Source organism: Octopus sinensis, linkage group LG18 (genome assembly GCF_006345805.1).
Source record: "Octopus sinensis linkage group LG18, ASM634580v1, whole genome shotgun sequence".
Classification (NCBI taxonomy): Eukaryota; Metazoa; Mollusca; class Cephalopoda; order Octopoda; family Octopodidae; genus Octopus; species Octopus sinensis.
In genome coordinates, this window is record NC_043014.1 from 15888805 (window position 1) to 15903284 (window position 14480).

At 34.4% G+C, this 14480-nt stretch overlaps 1 protein-coding gene across 1 annotated transcript in view; it reads left to right on the forward strand.

Annotated features, from left to right (window-relative positions):
• LOC115221523 (translocon-associated protein subunit alpha) overlaps positions 1 to 13995 on the forward strand; it is a 28667-nt gene extending 14672 nt beyond the window's left edge. Inside the window, exons 2-9 of the mRNA XM_029791726.2 lie at positions 2522 to 2661; positions 3626 to 3719; positions 4464 to 4591; positions 6805 to 6936; positions 9583 to 9662; positions 11285 to 11363; positions 12569 to 12671; positions 13719 to 13995. Coding sequence (XP_029647586.1) covers positions 2522 to 2661; positions 3626 to 3719; positions 4464 to 4591; positions 6805 to 6936; positions 9583 to 9662; positions 11285 to 11363; positions 12569 to 12671; positions 13719 to 13804 — 842 coding nt within the window. The 3' untranslated portion in view covers positions 13805 to 13995. The remainder of the gene's footprint in view (positions 1 to 2521; positions 2662 to 3625; positions 3720 to 4463; positions 4592 to 6804; positions 6937 to 9582; positions 9663 to 11284; positions 11364 to 12568; positions 12672 to 13718) is intronic.
• Positions 13996 to 14480: the final 485 nt, after the last annotated feature.

Consider the following 14480-nt stretch of genomic DNA (forward strand, 5'->3'; position numbering starts at 1 on the left):
AGTAAATTACTGTAACTCATATTTGTCAACATAGAAAAGGTCTTTGACAAAGTGTCACACACTAATCTGGTGGTCACTAAAGAAACTAACCATCAATGGTTGTGCAAACCATATACAGTGGTGTACTTAGCAATGTGTACAGCACAACCATGAATTTAGTATGTAGGTAGTGGTCCCTTGAAGCTCAATTTTTTTAGCCTCTTTAGTTTATCACTGTCCTCCAGACCATTACAGAAGAGTTTAAGACTGGTCAACTGTGGGAACTTGTATATGCTGGCAACTTAGTTCTTATAACTGAATCGAAGGTTTAGAGAAGACATTTTAGATATGGAAACAAAACCTAGGATTGGCAGACCCTCTCTTTTATGCTCATTTACAACTTCCTTGGTAAATTTTCTGTAGTAAACCATGGAGGGTTTACTATGAGACTTGTTGCAGGCAGATGATTTGATGTTAATAGCAGAGAGCATGGATTGATTGAAGGGGGAGATGAATAGGCAGAAGGTCTGTATGGCAGTAAAACGTATGAATGTGAATGTTAGAAAAGCGAAGGTGATGGCAAATGATAAAGCAGGTGGTTGAGGTGGCAGAACAGGGAATGTGTGCAGGCAGGTTCTTCAGAGCTGTTGTAGTATGAGGGGATTATTAATGAATAGGTGCAGGAGTGGCTGTGTGGTAAGTAGCTTGCTTACAAACCACATGATTCCGGGTTCAGTCCCACTGTGGCACCTTGGGCAAGTGTCTTCTACTATAGCCTCAGGCCAACCAAAGCCTTGTGAGTGGATTTGGTAGGCAGAAACTGAAAGAAGCCCGTCGTATATATATATATATATATATATATATATGGGGACGTAAACACACCAGCATTGGTTGTCAAACGATGTTGGGGGACAAACACTGACACATAAACATACATATATATATCATCATCATCATCATCACGGACGTTAAACGATGATGATGATGATGATGATGATATATATATGTATGTTTATGTGTCAGTGTTTGTCCCCCAACATCGTTTGACAACCAATGCTGGTGTGTTTACGTCCCCGTAACTTAGCGGTTCGGCAAAAGAGACCAATAGAATAAGTACTAGGCTTACAAAGAATAAGTCCTGGGGTCAATTTCTTCAACTAAAGACGATACTCCAGCATGGCCGCAGTCAAATGACTGAAACAAGTAAAAGAGAATGTGGTAGTTACACTTAAGTATGACATGTCTAAGGTTAGAACCGTAGATGGGAGGGAGGGAATGTGAGTTAGCTCTTGAAAGAACATGAAGATAGAAGGTGTGAAGACATTTTGTTACCTAGGTGATAATTTGAATGAAGAATGTAAATTGAACTTAGTAAAAGTAGCTAGAGTAGATGTGCATGAAAGAAGTTCTAGGAACTGAGAGGTATGATAATGGGAAAGGAAATGTCACTGAAACTGATGAGAAAGTTATATGCTGTATGTATAAGAAGCGTCAAGACTGATAGGAGTAAAGACATCAGTGATGAATATGGAGCAACAGAGGAGAGAAATGAGAATGGTTTAGTGAATGAGTGTTGTTGAGAGGGAGGAGTTTAAGCAATGAATTGCTGAGAGTGATGGAAATAGAGTCACTGATGGATAGAATGAGAAGACTAGGTCGTATACTGAGGAAGGTTAAAGGTGACAGAAATGAATGTGGGAGGATGTAGAGAAAGGGGGAGCAAGACAGATGTGGTTAAAAATAATAGAAGGAGGCTGTCCAAGGGATGTAGAAGTTAGGGCAAAATGACATGTCTAACCTCTGCTTTGGCAGGGAAAATAGCCTTGAAACGTTTGTTTCCAAGGGCATCCTGGCATTAGGAAGGGCATCCAGCTGTAGAAACATTGCCAGATCAGACTGGGCCTGGTGCAGCCTTCTGGCTTCCCAGACCCCAGTTGCACCGTCCAACCCATGCCAGCATGGAAAGCGGACACTAAACGATGATGATGATGAACCCTTTAGCATTCAGATTACTCTGTCAACTGTAATACATATTCATTCACATTGATTTGAATTAATCCTGCATTATCTTTGTAGTTTTGAGATTTCAATGGTGTGCTTGCTTATATTTTGAATGACATTGTTAGGTATAGATGAGAGGCCAGATTTGGCCAGTTTTAACATAAAACAGGTAGAAAATTTGGGGCCAGATATGGCTTGTATGCTAAAAGGTTAAAGGTAAAAAGAATAAAGGATTGAGCTTTTAAGTTTTCTTTTTTTGCATTCTGTGTCAGATTAGACCAAAGATAAAAAAAATTATTTCATGCATTTGTTAAGAGTGAAGAGTGAGAATAACAAGAACTGTTTAGTTTGTGCATGCAGAATGACTTTGCCTTTAACCATGTTGGATTATTAAAATTAAGTTTGTTATATCCTGATTTCAGTTTATTGACTGGGTAACCCTTTCTTACAATTTTTTGATCTTATTTCAACACCAGAAAGGAATATCATATTATATGAAGATGGGGAAAAAATGTTTGTCTTTTTTTTTCTTTTTCTGTAGGAGGTTGCCAGAATGGATTAGCAATGGCAGAAGATGCTGATCCTGTTGAAGGGGAAGAGGAAGAAGCCACTGTAGAAACAGATGATGGAGCAAGCGAAGAAGCAGGGACAGTTGAAACAGAATCTGCTGTATCAGATAAAGTGAGTCATCCCTCTTGAGGTATAGTGGCTGATGATTGTCTTTTTCCATTCACTCCATAAATAGTAAAGTATCAAGTTAAGTCACACAAAAGTTATTAAAGTGTCAAGAAAGCAGTGGATTGGCAGAACCAATTGAGGAACAACCAAAATATGTCTTGCAGTCTTTACTTACATGCTTTTAACATTTTGTGTTAAAATCCTGCTGATATAAACCTTGCTATTCATCCTTCCAGGCTTAAGAAAGAAATAAAATACCAGTCAAGTACTGGGGGCCTCTTATAGTTGACTATACCATGCCTTCACCCAGATGTGTGGACTTGTACCAATGCTAGAAGTCTGATAAAAGATCAGTGTGATCTGGTGATAACTCCATTTCATTCATTAATTTTACTATGATTGTTGCATGCATGCGTATGTATTATGTGCTATTCACATAGTAAAAGTAAAATGCTTAAGTTGATGTGTTAATGATGACCAGCACTTAATACCTGGTATAGGTGTCTTGTCAGTGTCCTATTTAACTGTGGCCTATAGAAACCAGGTTATCTTGTGGCTAATATCAAATGCAATCAACCGACATCTTATTGATGAGGAGATTGATCTCATCTGCTTCAGAAACTATCTTTGAGATCTTTTCGTTTGCAGAGATTTTTTATCATGCTATCTGTATTCCTGTAACTGGGTTTATTAATAAGGAAATATGAAGGTTAACAACTTTTAAAAATTGGAATCCACAGTTAATGAATTTATCAAAGTATCCATTGAAAAGCAATGAGGTTTTGCTTTATAGTTTTGAAATAGGAATTGAAGAAATAGTTTAATAAATGGACAACTTATTCAATTTAAATCTTATTGGTGAGATTCAATTTTGTCACTTTTGATCATTTTTAAGAGTTTCTGCAACTAAAACTTTTGTCTTCTACTTATAAACTATCATGTTTAAATTTATTTGTTTTTACTTCAGGGAGAAGAAGAAGATGATGATGATGAAAAACCATTGAGTGCATCACCTTTTGCTGATACTTACATTCTTTTCATCAAGCCAGTGACATCTACAGGTGAGGATATCTTCAGAGTAATTATTTGAAAATATTCTGCCTTCATGTCAGAAGTTTAGAATCTGATTACTGAGCATATTTAATTATCAATATTAATTAATTTTAGACTTAACCATAAATTATTAATCAATAGATAATCAATACAAAACTTTAGCTATCAAACTGAGCTTACATATTCTGTCACAATTCATAACTCAAGTATATTATATAGTTATAATATTAGTATAATTTCTATATAATGCTTTTGTGGCTTCATAGATAGGCTTTAAATGTTTATATAATTGTTGTGAATATTTGGACTGTAGCTACTAGTTATAAAGTTAAATTTTATAACTATGGACACCTTCTTTACATTTGACGGATATTTGTCAAATGTAAATAACGTACATAATTCCTCATCTCTTAAATATAGAACTGTGTAATACCTTATAATGATTAAGAACTTTCTTGTGCTTAAAAGAGTAGTTAATAATACTGACCTAGTTTTAGGCTCCAGTTAAAATATTTTACTTTTCTCTTGAAGTATTTCTTAGTCTTACCCAGAAACACTAAATACTATAACAGTCCATATATTTTAGCAGACTGGAGAGCCATGGTAATTAGTAGTCAGATGTTGGCTAATATAACTACCCTACTCTCTCTCTCTCTCAGCCACAGAATTTCTGAAAGTAGTGTTAGTTTGTTATGGCCCAACATTTCAAGTGGTAGCACTTTATTTAGTCATTTCATCTATTTCATATATAGAACTGCCAGCTGGAAAGCCTGTTCGGATATTAGTTGGTTTCACGAATATTGGCAAGAATGACTTTACTGTTGACACTATGGAAGCTTCTCTTAGATATCCTCAAGACTTCTCATTTTATATCCAGAATGTAAGTGTCACAATTTCCTGAACTATAATTTATTTGTGTGTGTGGTTATGAGTTTGAATTTTTTTTAAAACCCAATGTCAGATGTCTGTGAGATGTTATATATCTATGTTGGTGATTATATCTGTGAATGATCACACAGGGCTGTGGAGTCAGTGCACAAAACCTTTGACTCTAATTCTTTGATTTATAATTAACCACTGACCCCACCAACTATGCCTTCTCCCTTTTTTTTTAATCAGACTAACCATATTTCTTACAAACACAAATTTGGCTAGTGTGAATCATTAAGGTACTTTTTTATCACCCTAACTTGTTTAAGTTTGGGGTTTAGAGGCATGATGTTGCTTTTTTTAAACATAATTTGATAAGTTAAACTAATTAGAACAAAACATACAAAATTAAAAGAAGCAGTTTTAAGTAATGGATAAAATAAACTATTAAATTCTATGAAAAATACTTTGTGTACTATTTCTAAAATCTAGTGTGCCAAAGTTAAAACTAAAGGAGCTGAACACTTAAAGCAATTTAAGCAATAACCATTTTGAAAGAAATAAACTAAATTAGATTCATAACCCTTTATTTCTGAGAATAAAGCATTCTTTGATTATAAAATTATAATCATGAAATAAAAATTATGTTGTAAAATATTGGAAAGTTTATCCTTACAGAATTTATTATAGAAACATCACCATTTTTATTTTCCAACTCATTTCCAAGTGAGGTTGTAATCTCCCAGTCTATTAAACAAATAAATGTCTGGGCAGGTTTTAAGTGTGGAACTGGAACACCATTTAAAGAGCCTTTGTTTACAAAGGTGGTGAACTGGCAGAAACGTTAACACGCTGGGCGAAATGCTTAGCGGTATTTTGTCTGCCGCTACATTCTCAGTTCAAATTCCACCGAGGTCGACTTTGCCGTTCATCTTTTCGGGGGTCGATTAAATAAGTACCAGTTACACACTGGGGTCGATATAATCGATTTGATCCATTTGTTTGTTCTTGTTTGTCCCCTCTGTGTGAAGCCCCTTGTGAGTAGTAAAGAAATAAGATTGTGTAACATGACATGTAGCCTGGAAACTCTTTCAAAGTGGACTACATACAAGCTAATGGTGCCAACAGGAAGCCATTGTTTACAAACCAGTGAACATAACGGAAACACACACACACACACACATACATGAAAGGCTTCTTTAGTTTCTGTCTACCAAATCTACTTACAAGGCTATAGTAGAAGACACTTACCCAAGGTGCCACTCAGTGGGACTGAAACTGAAGCCATATGGTTGGGAAGCAAATATCTGAACCACACAAGAATACCTGTGCCTACATTACATCAAAGCAACAGCTAAACCAAAATCCAAAATCAACTGATATTATATTCTTAGAAACAGTATTTCTTCTATCAGATCCTTTTAAATAGAAGTTCTCCCATCTAATTTGATTATTTTCAGTGCAGAAATATCAAATTACTATTTGTCAAACTGGAAATTTTGAGACATTATATTACAATTAACATTTAACTAGAGTTCATACAGTTTTACTAACTCCTACCCCAGCAATCCAATAATTGCTTCTGAATCTGATTCCACAGCTTTGTGATCACACAGAATATTTGATTGAATAGTCAGTCTATATTTTAACTTAGATATTCATTTCTTTAATCTCAGACAAGCTTCTGTATAACCAGTTTCTTGTTCAAAGAAATTCTCATCATCTGCACTATTAATGTTTGCTTGTTGATAGATTGACAACATTTTCTGTTGTAAATTAGATCCAGATGCTGGTTTTGCTTCATGCTTTGACCTCTGACTTCTTGGAATAGTTTTGTGGTTAAATTATCAAGTAGAAATATATTTTTTTAAGAAAACCTTATAACAGGTTGAATTGTTTACTGTATTTATTAAAATTCTATTCTAGGAGAGCAAGATGTTCCAAGGTAGGTAATGTTTTTCTGTCTGTGACTGGTTTCATTATTAATAGTTAAGCTTGCTGTATGCTTCTTTGTGTTTGCTACTGCAGCTTTGCTGTAAATTATTGAGACCTAAACCATTAGTTTCCATGAAGTCAGCAGCATCACTATTATACTTGTTACTAAAACTGACGAATGTTGTGTAGAGTGGCATTATTATTGTCAGTTGTGTAAATATCACACAAGAATATTTTACATTAAGTAAGTAAAACATTATTTATCTATTAAACATTAATTTCTTTCAGTTCACCACAGTTCGTTATAACCAAGCTATAGAGCCCAAAAGACAGGCCAGCTTTGAATATGAATTTATCCCAAATGAAGCTTTACATGCTCGACCCTTTGGACTTGTTGTGAATATAAATTACCAGGATGCAGTGAGTTTAAATTTGATAAATAATCTATTCTCAGTACTGTAAAATTGTGGTAAATAGGGGTACAGGAATGTCTTTATCTCCAATTCATTATCATTCATAATGAGTAAATTATTTTCATACTCTTCTTTTTCATTTTTATTAGCTTTTAATCCAGAAAAAAACCTGTTACTATTATCACTATCATATCACTAGTTACATTGTCACTATCATATCTACCATTATCATTATCATTCAATGTATTCGTGTTTTGTAGTCAGAAAGACAACTCTATCCAGTTGTCTTTCCTTACCATAACCTACTGAGGTTAATTAATATTATTGTTATTGGTTTCTTAAAGCAAATTAAATGGTTTAAAACTTTAAATTCAACAATAGCAATAATTATTATTATTATTATTACTATTATTATAATCCTTTCTACTACAGGCACAAAGCCTGTAATTTGGAGATGGAGCTAGTCAATTACCTTGATCCCAGTGTTCAACTGGGACTTACTTTATTAACCCTAAAAGAATAAAAGGCAAAGTCAACCTCAGCAGAATTTGTAGGGGAAGAAGCCAGTCAATTACATAGACCCCACTGCTCAACTGCTGTTTATTTTATCAACCCCAAAAGAATGAAAAGCAAAGCCAACTTTGGTAGCATCTGAATGATAATGATGACAATAATAATGTTAATGTTGAATTTGTTGTTATCATTGATTATTTCTTTAATCCTTCAACATTTATACTGGCTATATCCAACTCAAATATTCTACCTGTTTTATGGTTCAACTTGTCCAGATCCAACTTCTCACACATACCTTAAGGTGTTGTTCTAAAAAATAATCAAATCTTCAAAATGTCAAAGCTACAAGATAATGCATGATTAATTCAAAACTATGTCACCTTTTTTTTTAAGGTGGTAGGAGAGGCTTTGGGGAAAATTTGACTGCTTTTTCTAGCAAGACTTGACTGCCAAAATATTAATTAACTGGCTCAAATGATTTCAGTTTGCTACCCATGCCAGCATGGTAGGTGGATATTAAACAATGATGGTGATGATGTGTTACCAGAATTTTAATAACATTGTATGCATCTGCTACTTGCTTATCCAAAAGTCATAAACAACATTCTGTTGGTATTTCTCCAGTTAGTAAATTTCCTGTCAAATGCTTTTTAACATTACATAAATCACAACATTGCACATTTAGCTATATTTCACTATACAAACACACACACACATTCACTAACCCAAACTCTGAGATCTCACATTCCCCCCTTGTTCATTTTCTCCCCATCCACATTTCTGCCTTTACCCCTATCTTTTGTTTTCTCTTCTCTCTCCCTACCTACTCTCTATATGACCCAATGTGTATCTCCACTTCCAGTCCTACTCCCTTTTCACATTTAGCCTGCAATATAAACAGGTATCATAAATTCAGTATCATTTGTTTCTTTTTCTCTTTCCTTTCTGATTTCACTTCCTTGTCTTTGATAAAAAGTATAACCCAAGCTGTTAAATCCTCTTCTAGTTCTTTTAATGGGCATATTTGTTTCCATTGTACAGTTTTCAATTGTTTCGTTTCATATTTCTTTACTTTTTCTACCATGAATTCACTCATTATTTACTTGTTTGTCTCGCCTGTACCTCATAATATCATTTTGTTTGTGTTATATACCTATCTATCTATGTAGGTATTTAACGAGCTTTAATTCAAACTAAAATGCAAGGATACCTGAGCTTATCTGAAATGCATTTTATGTTCCTTGTTTAACAAATACTTTACAATATACCTAGGCATAAATTGCATCTATTATATCTAATACAAATATCAGTTATGCCAACAGATAATAGAGCTTGGTGCAGTCTTCTGACTTGCCAGTTCCTGTCAATCTCTCCTATCCATGTCAGCATGGCAGATAGATGTTAAACAATGATGATGATGATGACAACCTTTTGATTTTCAGATAGTAAAATGTATTTACAGTGGAATATATGATCACTTGATTAACAAGACATATCTCAGAATATTTGTTGGTCTAACACTGTTTTCCTTCTAGCATTTAGTAGTGAGTAAATTAGAAACAAAAATGTTTTTTAAATAGAAATTGGAAATAACATTTAATGGTCAGCATGAGCAAAGATGATCATCATCATTTAACGTCCGTTTTCCATGCTGACGTGGGTTGGATGGTTTGACTGAAAACTGGTAAGCTGGGGGAGCTGCACCATGTTCCAATCTGATTTGGTATAGTTTCTACAGCTGGATGCCCTTCCTAATGCCAACCACTCCAAGAGTGTATACATGCCATTGGCACAGGTACCAGTTACAAAACACTGGCATTGGCCTCAACTGCAATCTCACTTGGTTTAATAGTATATTGCCAAAGGTCTCAGTCGTTTGTCATTGCCTCTGTGAGGACCAAAGTTCGAAGGTTGCTTTTTACATGCCACTGGCATGGATGCAAATTCTTTTCCTGTGACAAAAATGTCACTTGTACTAATATAGTTGAAATAATTACTCCATTATTTTAGGCAACTAGCCTTTTCAGCACACATTAGTTAGTTTTGTACACCAGTGGTAAACTATATATGTGCAGCGTTGCACAAGCACACAGCTTAGAGAAAATAAGGATCTAACAGACTAGAATTGATTTCTTTTCAGGAAGGTAACTTTTACCAGACTGCTGTATTCAATGAGACTGTCAATATTGTTGAAACTGATGAGGGCCTCGATGGGGAGACGTAAGTAATATGTATTTCTATTCACACACACACACTAGTATTATTTCAGATCTGTCAGGAATATACAGGTACCTGCTTTTTTCAAGAAAGGAAGCAGAAACTCTGTCTAATTAGGTCCATATTCTTACAACAGTGGTTTCCACTAAAGACAATCTCCCATCCAAAAGCAGACATCGTACTATAGGCTTCTTTTCACCTTCTGTCTACCCAAGTTCACTCACAAAGGTACAGCCCAAGGTACAGTATAATGGCATCGAGTAATTATGAAACAAACTTCTTAATTCTATGGGAGACAACCATGTGCACACACTACAACTGCTACTTTCAATTTCTGTCTACCGAATCCACTCGAGGCTTTGGTCAGTTTGATGCTATAGAAGAATACACTTGCCCAAGGTGCCACACAGTGGAACTGAACTTGGAACCATGTGGTTGGAAGCAAACTTCTAACAACACAGCCATGCCCAGACTATATATTGTGTTTGTGGAGCCCCAATAAGTTTTTGACTAGTTGCTACTATATCAAAGAAGGCGTTGGTAGGATTTGAACTCTAAGCATAAAGTGCCAGAACAAATACTACTAGATATTTTGTCCAGTGTTCAAACAATTTTGCCAATCCATGGCCCTAAATCATTATTACCCTAATTGTTGTTTCCAATTTAGGTGCAAAGCTAGCAATTTTTGAGTTGGGTTGTATAGTCAATTACATAACAGTTTATTTTATCAACTTTGGAGGAATGGAAGTCAGGATTGAACTCAGAACATAAAGAGTTGGAAGAAATATTGCAAGGCTTTGTGTCCAGTACTCTAACAATTCTCCCAGTTCACTGCTCTAAATCATGTGTTAAAATATTATTATCAATTTTTGATTTAAAATGTGAAAACTGCCTAAGAGTTGTCTTTTGTTTTTGTATTAATCTTCGTTCCCACATTGTCATCATTTCATACTCGCTTTCCATGCTGGCATGGATTAGGCATTTTGACTGGAACTGATAAGCCAGAGAGCTGCACCAGGTTCCAGTCTTGATTTGGTAAGGTTACTACAGATGGATGCCCTTCCTAATGCCAACCATTCTCAGAGTGTAATGTGTATGTTTTATGTGCCATTTACATGACACCAGCAACAGCCACAACTACAATTTCACTTGTTCTCAAGCACAGCCGATTTTGAAAGGTGTCAGTCACTTGTCATTGCTTCCGTGAGGCCTGACATTCAAAGATCACACAACCAGCAAAGGCCACAATTATGATTTCATGGATTCCATTTACATGGCACTGGTAACGGCCAATTATTTGTAAATTAACATAATCCTTTCAATACTGACCTGAGGCTGTCCTTGGTTTTGTGCTACAAAACCTCCCTTTTGAAAGTGTTCATATTTAAATTAAAACCTTTCATCACAATTTATGTATGAATCTGTTCCTTTTTAGTTATGTGCCAAACACCAGTTTAATAATAACTGTTGTCTTATTAAATCCTTCCAAATACTTATTTTCAACAATAATTAAAAGTTAGGAAAATGGTCACAAAAGAATTAATGTAGTTTATGATTTGTGGATGTAGTTTGATCCTTCTGTTTCACATCTTTATTTAATTAATTAATTTCTTTTCTTTTTTCAGTTTCTTTCTCTATGTTTTCTTGGCTGCTGTCATTGTCTTGATACTCGTTGGAGCCCAGCAACTTCTTGCTTCATTTGGCGTAAGTAGAAATAAAGTCAATTTTCATGATTTTTTTTTTTTTGTATTGCATAATGTCAAGATGAACAAGGTACAGCTTTTCTGGTTGTAGGGTTTAGATTCATATACTAGAGCAAACATTGCTGCCTCTTGTTTCTTGGATCAGAAGTTTTCTGAAAGACTACACTATTACATCATATCAATGGGGCTCTCTCTGACCTGCATTCTAACAACTTTTATGTACCTGAATGTCTCCCACACTCTTTCTGTTCATTAAAGGTAACAACATTCTGTGGTCATTAACAACACCCATTCATATACAGCTGGCACTTTGCTTTACACCTTCTTAAGCTTACACTTCACTCCAAACATACATTAAATAATGAAACTCTTTAAGATTATCTTTCGATTGGAGACATGACAGCTAATCTACACATCACAATACATATCAAAGGAAACAGTCTTTCCCTCACCCTCAATGGTTGTGAACAACAAACATCTAAAACATTAGATACTCAGCTTCACATTCTTCAATAACTGCATCAGGAAGTACTTTGGCCTTGATCTGATCAGTTGCTGACCCTACAAAGCTGATCATTTTGGAGTTCAAATCACACAGTTGACTGTACTACTGCACCCACTTTTAATCTAAGCTGCTTCCAAAAGGTCATTTGGCTGATTGACAAAAATTCTGCAATCACTACAGATGCAGTTTCTTTCAACACTATTACAGTAATCTCTGAACTGTTTTCTCTCTCTCTTATATATATATAGGGAGAATTCACAAAAGACAAAGACAGGTGTTGTACAAAACAAACAGATGTATTAGTATAACGTTTGGGATGTGAAAAAGTCTTTAACGTTTCGAGCCTATGCTCTTCCACAGAAAGGAGTACAGAAAGAAACAAGGAGAGAAAATAAAGAATGTGTAGTGGCTCCTCCTACACCACCACAAATTTTGCATTAAATACTTTGCCTCATCCTTCATTTCTGGAGCTCTACATTTTTTCCAACATAAACCTCATCAAAGGGGGAAGAGCAGTATCCTATCTTATATATAAAGAACTGTACTAAAAATCATCAATTTCAGAAATTATTACTCATTAATTTTTGCCTTGAAAGTGTAGAAATGATTTGCTGAGATACTAATTAACAGAAAGTTTTATTTAAACTTCAGTACATAGCATTTAATGACAAAGTAAAGAAGATAAACTCATTTCGTTTCAGAGAAAGACGAGAACAGTAAAGCCAAGAGTGACTGTAGAACTTGGTACAGAGAAGAACGATGTAGATTACGAATGGCTCCCAAAGGAAATACTTCAAGAAATGAGTAAGTAAATCTTGTTTCAATGTTCTTCAGTTTGATTGCCATTATTTGGTAACTAGATTGTTAAATTTTGTATAGCTTATAAAACAATAACCATCTAATTAAAACCAAGATTAAATTTAATATTAGCAATAATCTTTGAAATAAGTCAATGTAATAGAAGTTTTACATTGATCTCATTAAAAATTCTGGAAATCTGTCAGAAATACAGTTTTCAGTTCAAACTAAACCCTTGGAGGCAATGAAACAATATACAGATTGTGATCTGAATATGAGACTTAAAATGCAGAATATTTGAATTATTCTAAAATGATGTAAATAGCAAATTTTTTATTCAAAGTTTCTGTCTAATTATCCATTAAAACAATGATTCATTTGTTTGTTAGTAACTAACAAAACTATTAATCTCTTATTTCATAATTTTAAGCCTACATATCTCTGAGGCAGGACACAATGAGAGCATCCCTATTTTTATCTCTTAATAAGCAAAATAACTCTTTACTTTCCTTTGGTGTTACTTCATTTTTAATCTTAACTAGTGTAAAATAACATGGTTAATTAGGTTAGGTGAATAAGATAGAAAATAGTCAAAAAAAAAATCATTATTAACATAGTTGAGGTAACCCTGAACTTACTTGCTTATATCCCATCCAGTTTCTTCTGGGTTCAGATTCTAACTGTCATCCCTCTAGTATTGACAACTGTTGAATTTATGATGTTACCATGCACAAAATTGGTCCACAGTCCAGTTTAAAATAAACGTTTAAGTATTTTAGTTACTTCTTAGTTAATAATGTCCATAATCTAGTTATAAATTACTAATTGGGACTGACTTGTTTATGTTATTGTTATGTTCTTAGTTATGAAACATTGTAACTTAGAGCCTTCTGGCTTGCCAGTCCTCACTCAAACCGTCCAACCCATGCCAGCATGGAAAATAGATGTTAAGCGATGATGTAACATCATTGCTTTTTCAAACTTGGAAAGTATTGAAAGCCTCTAATTGTCAAACTGTGCATGTATTATATATATATTTTTTCTTTCTTTCAGACCGATCCCCCCGCAGAGGGACCCCAAAGGTATCACCAAGAAAGCGCCGTCAAAACAAGCGCTTTACAGGAGCTGGAGAAGAATAACCGAGTTGTTGGTTAAACCAAGATTAACAATTCTTAAATTTTCTCCTTGCCATGTTGTTAGGAGAGAAACTTTTCTACTTCTAAAAATAAAATTTATTCCACGAAAAAAGTCCAAGTTCCCTCAAATTATAAGTAGGATTTTCCCTTTGTATGAATGTTGAACTAGAGGAATAAAAGGACTTAATTTCTAACTAAATTCTTCATTTTCATTTTTCTAACCAACTATTTTGTTTACTTCATAAATGTTGTTATCTATGTATCATATGTAATGTATATACTCTGTTGATAGGCCAGCTACTATGGTATTTGTCCTGAAATAACATATCTTGTGGACGTGCAGCATTAAAACACTATATCAGAGGGAGTGAAGGAAAAAATCATCACTGCAGCATATCCATAGGAAAGGCCACAAATTTTCCAAGCATGTGGTTATTTCTTTAATATAATCAAAAGGATTTGAAAGGTTAAGAGCTAAAATCAAACATATTTCCTTGTGCCAAAAGGAAAGAAATTAATTACAATTAAGTAATTAACATTTTCTTAATTTGCTTGTCATTGTCATCATTTTACATTTGCTTTTCCACATTGGTATGCATTAGATGAGTCATCACAGTTCCAGTCAGCTTTTAATCAGTCTTCATGTTGTAAGTTCTATTTTTAACTTGATTTCTATGGT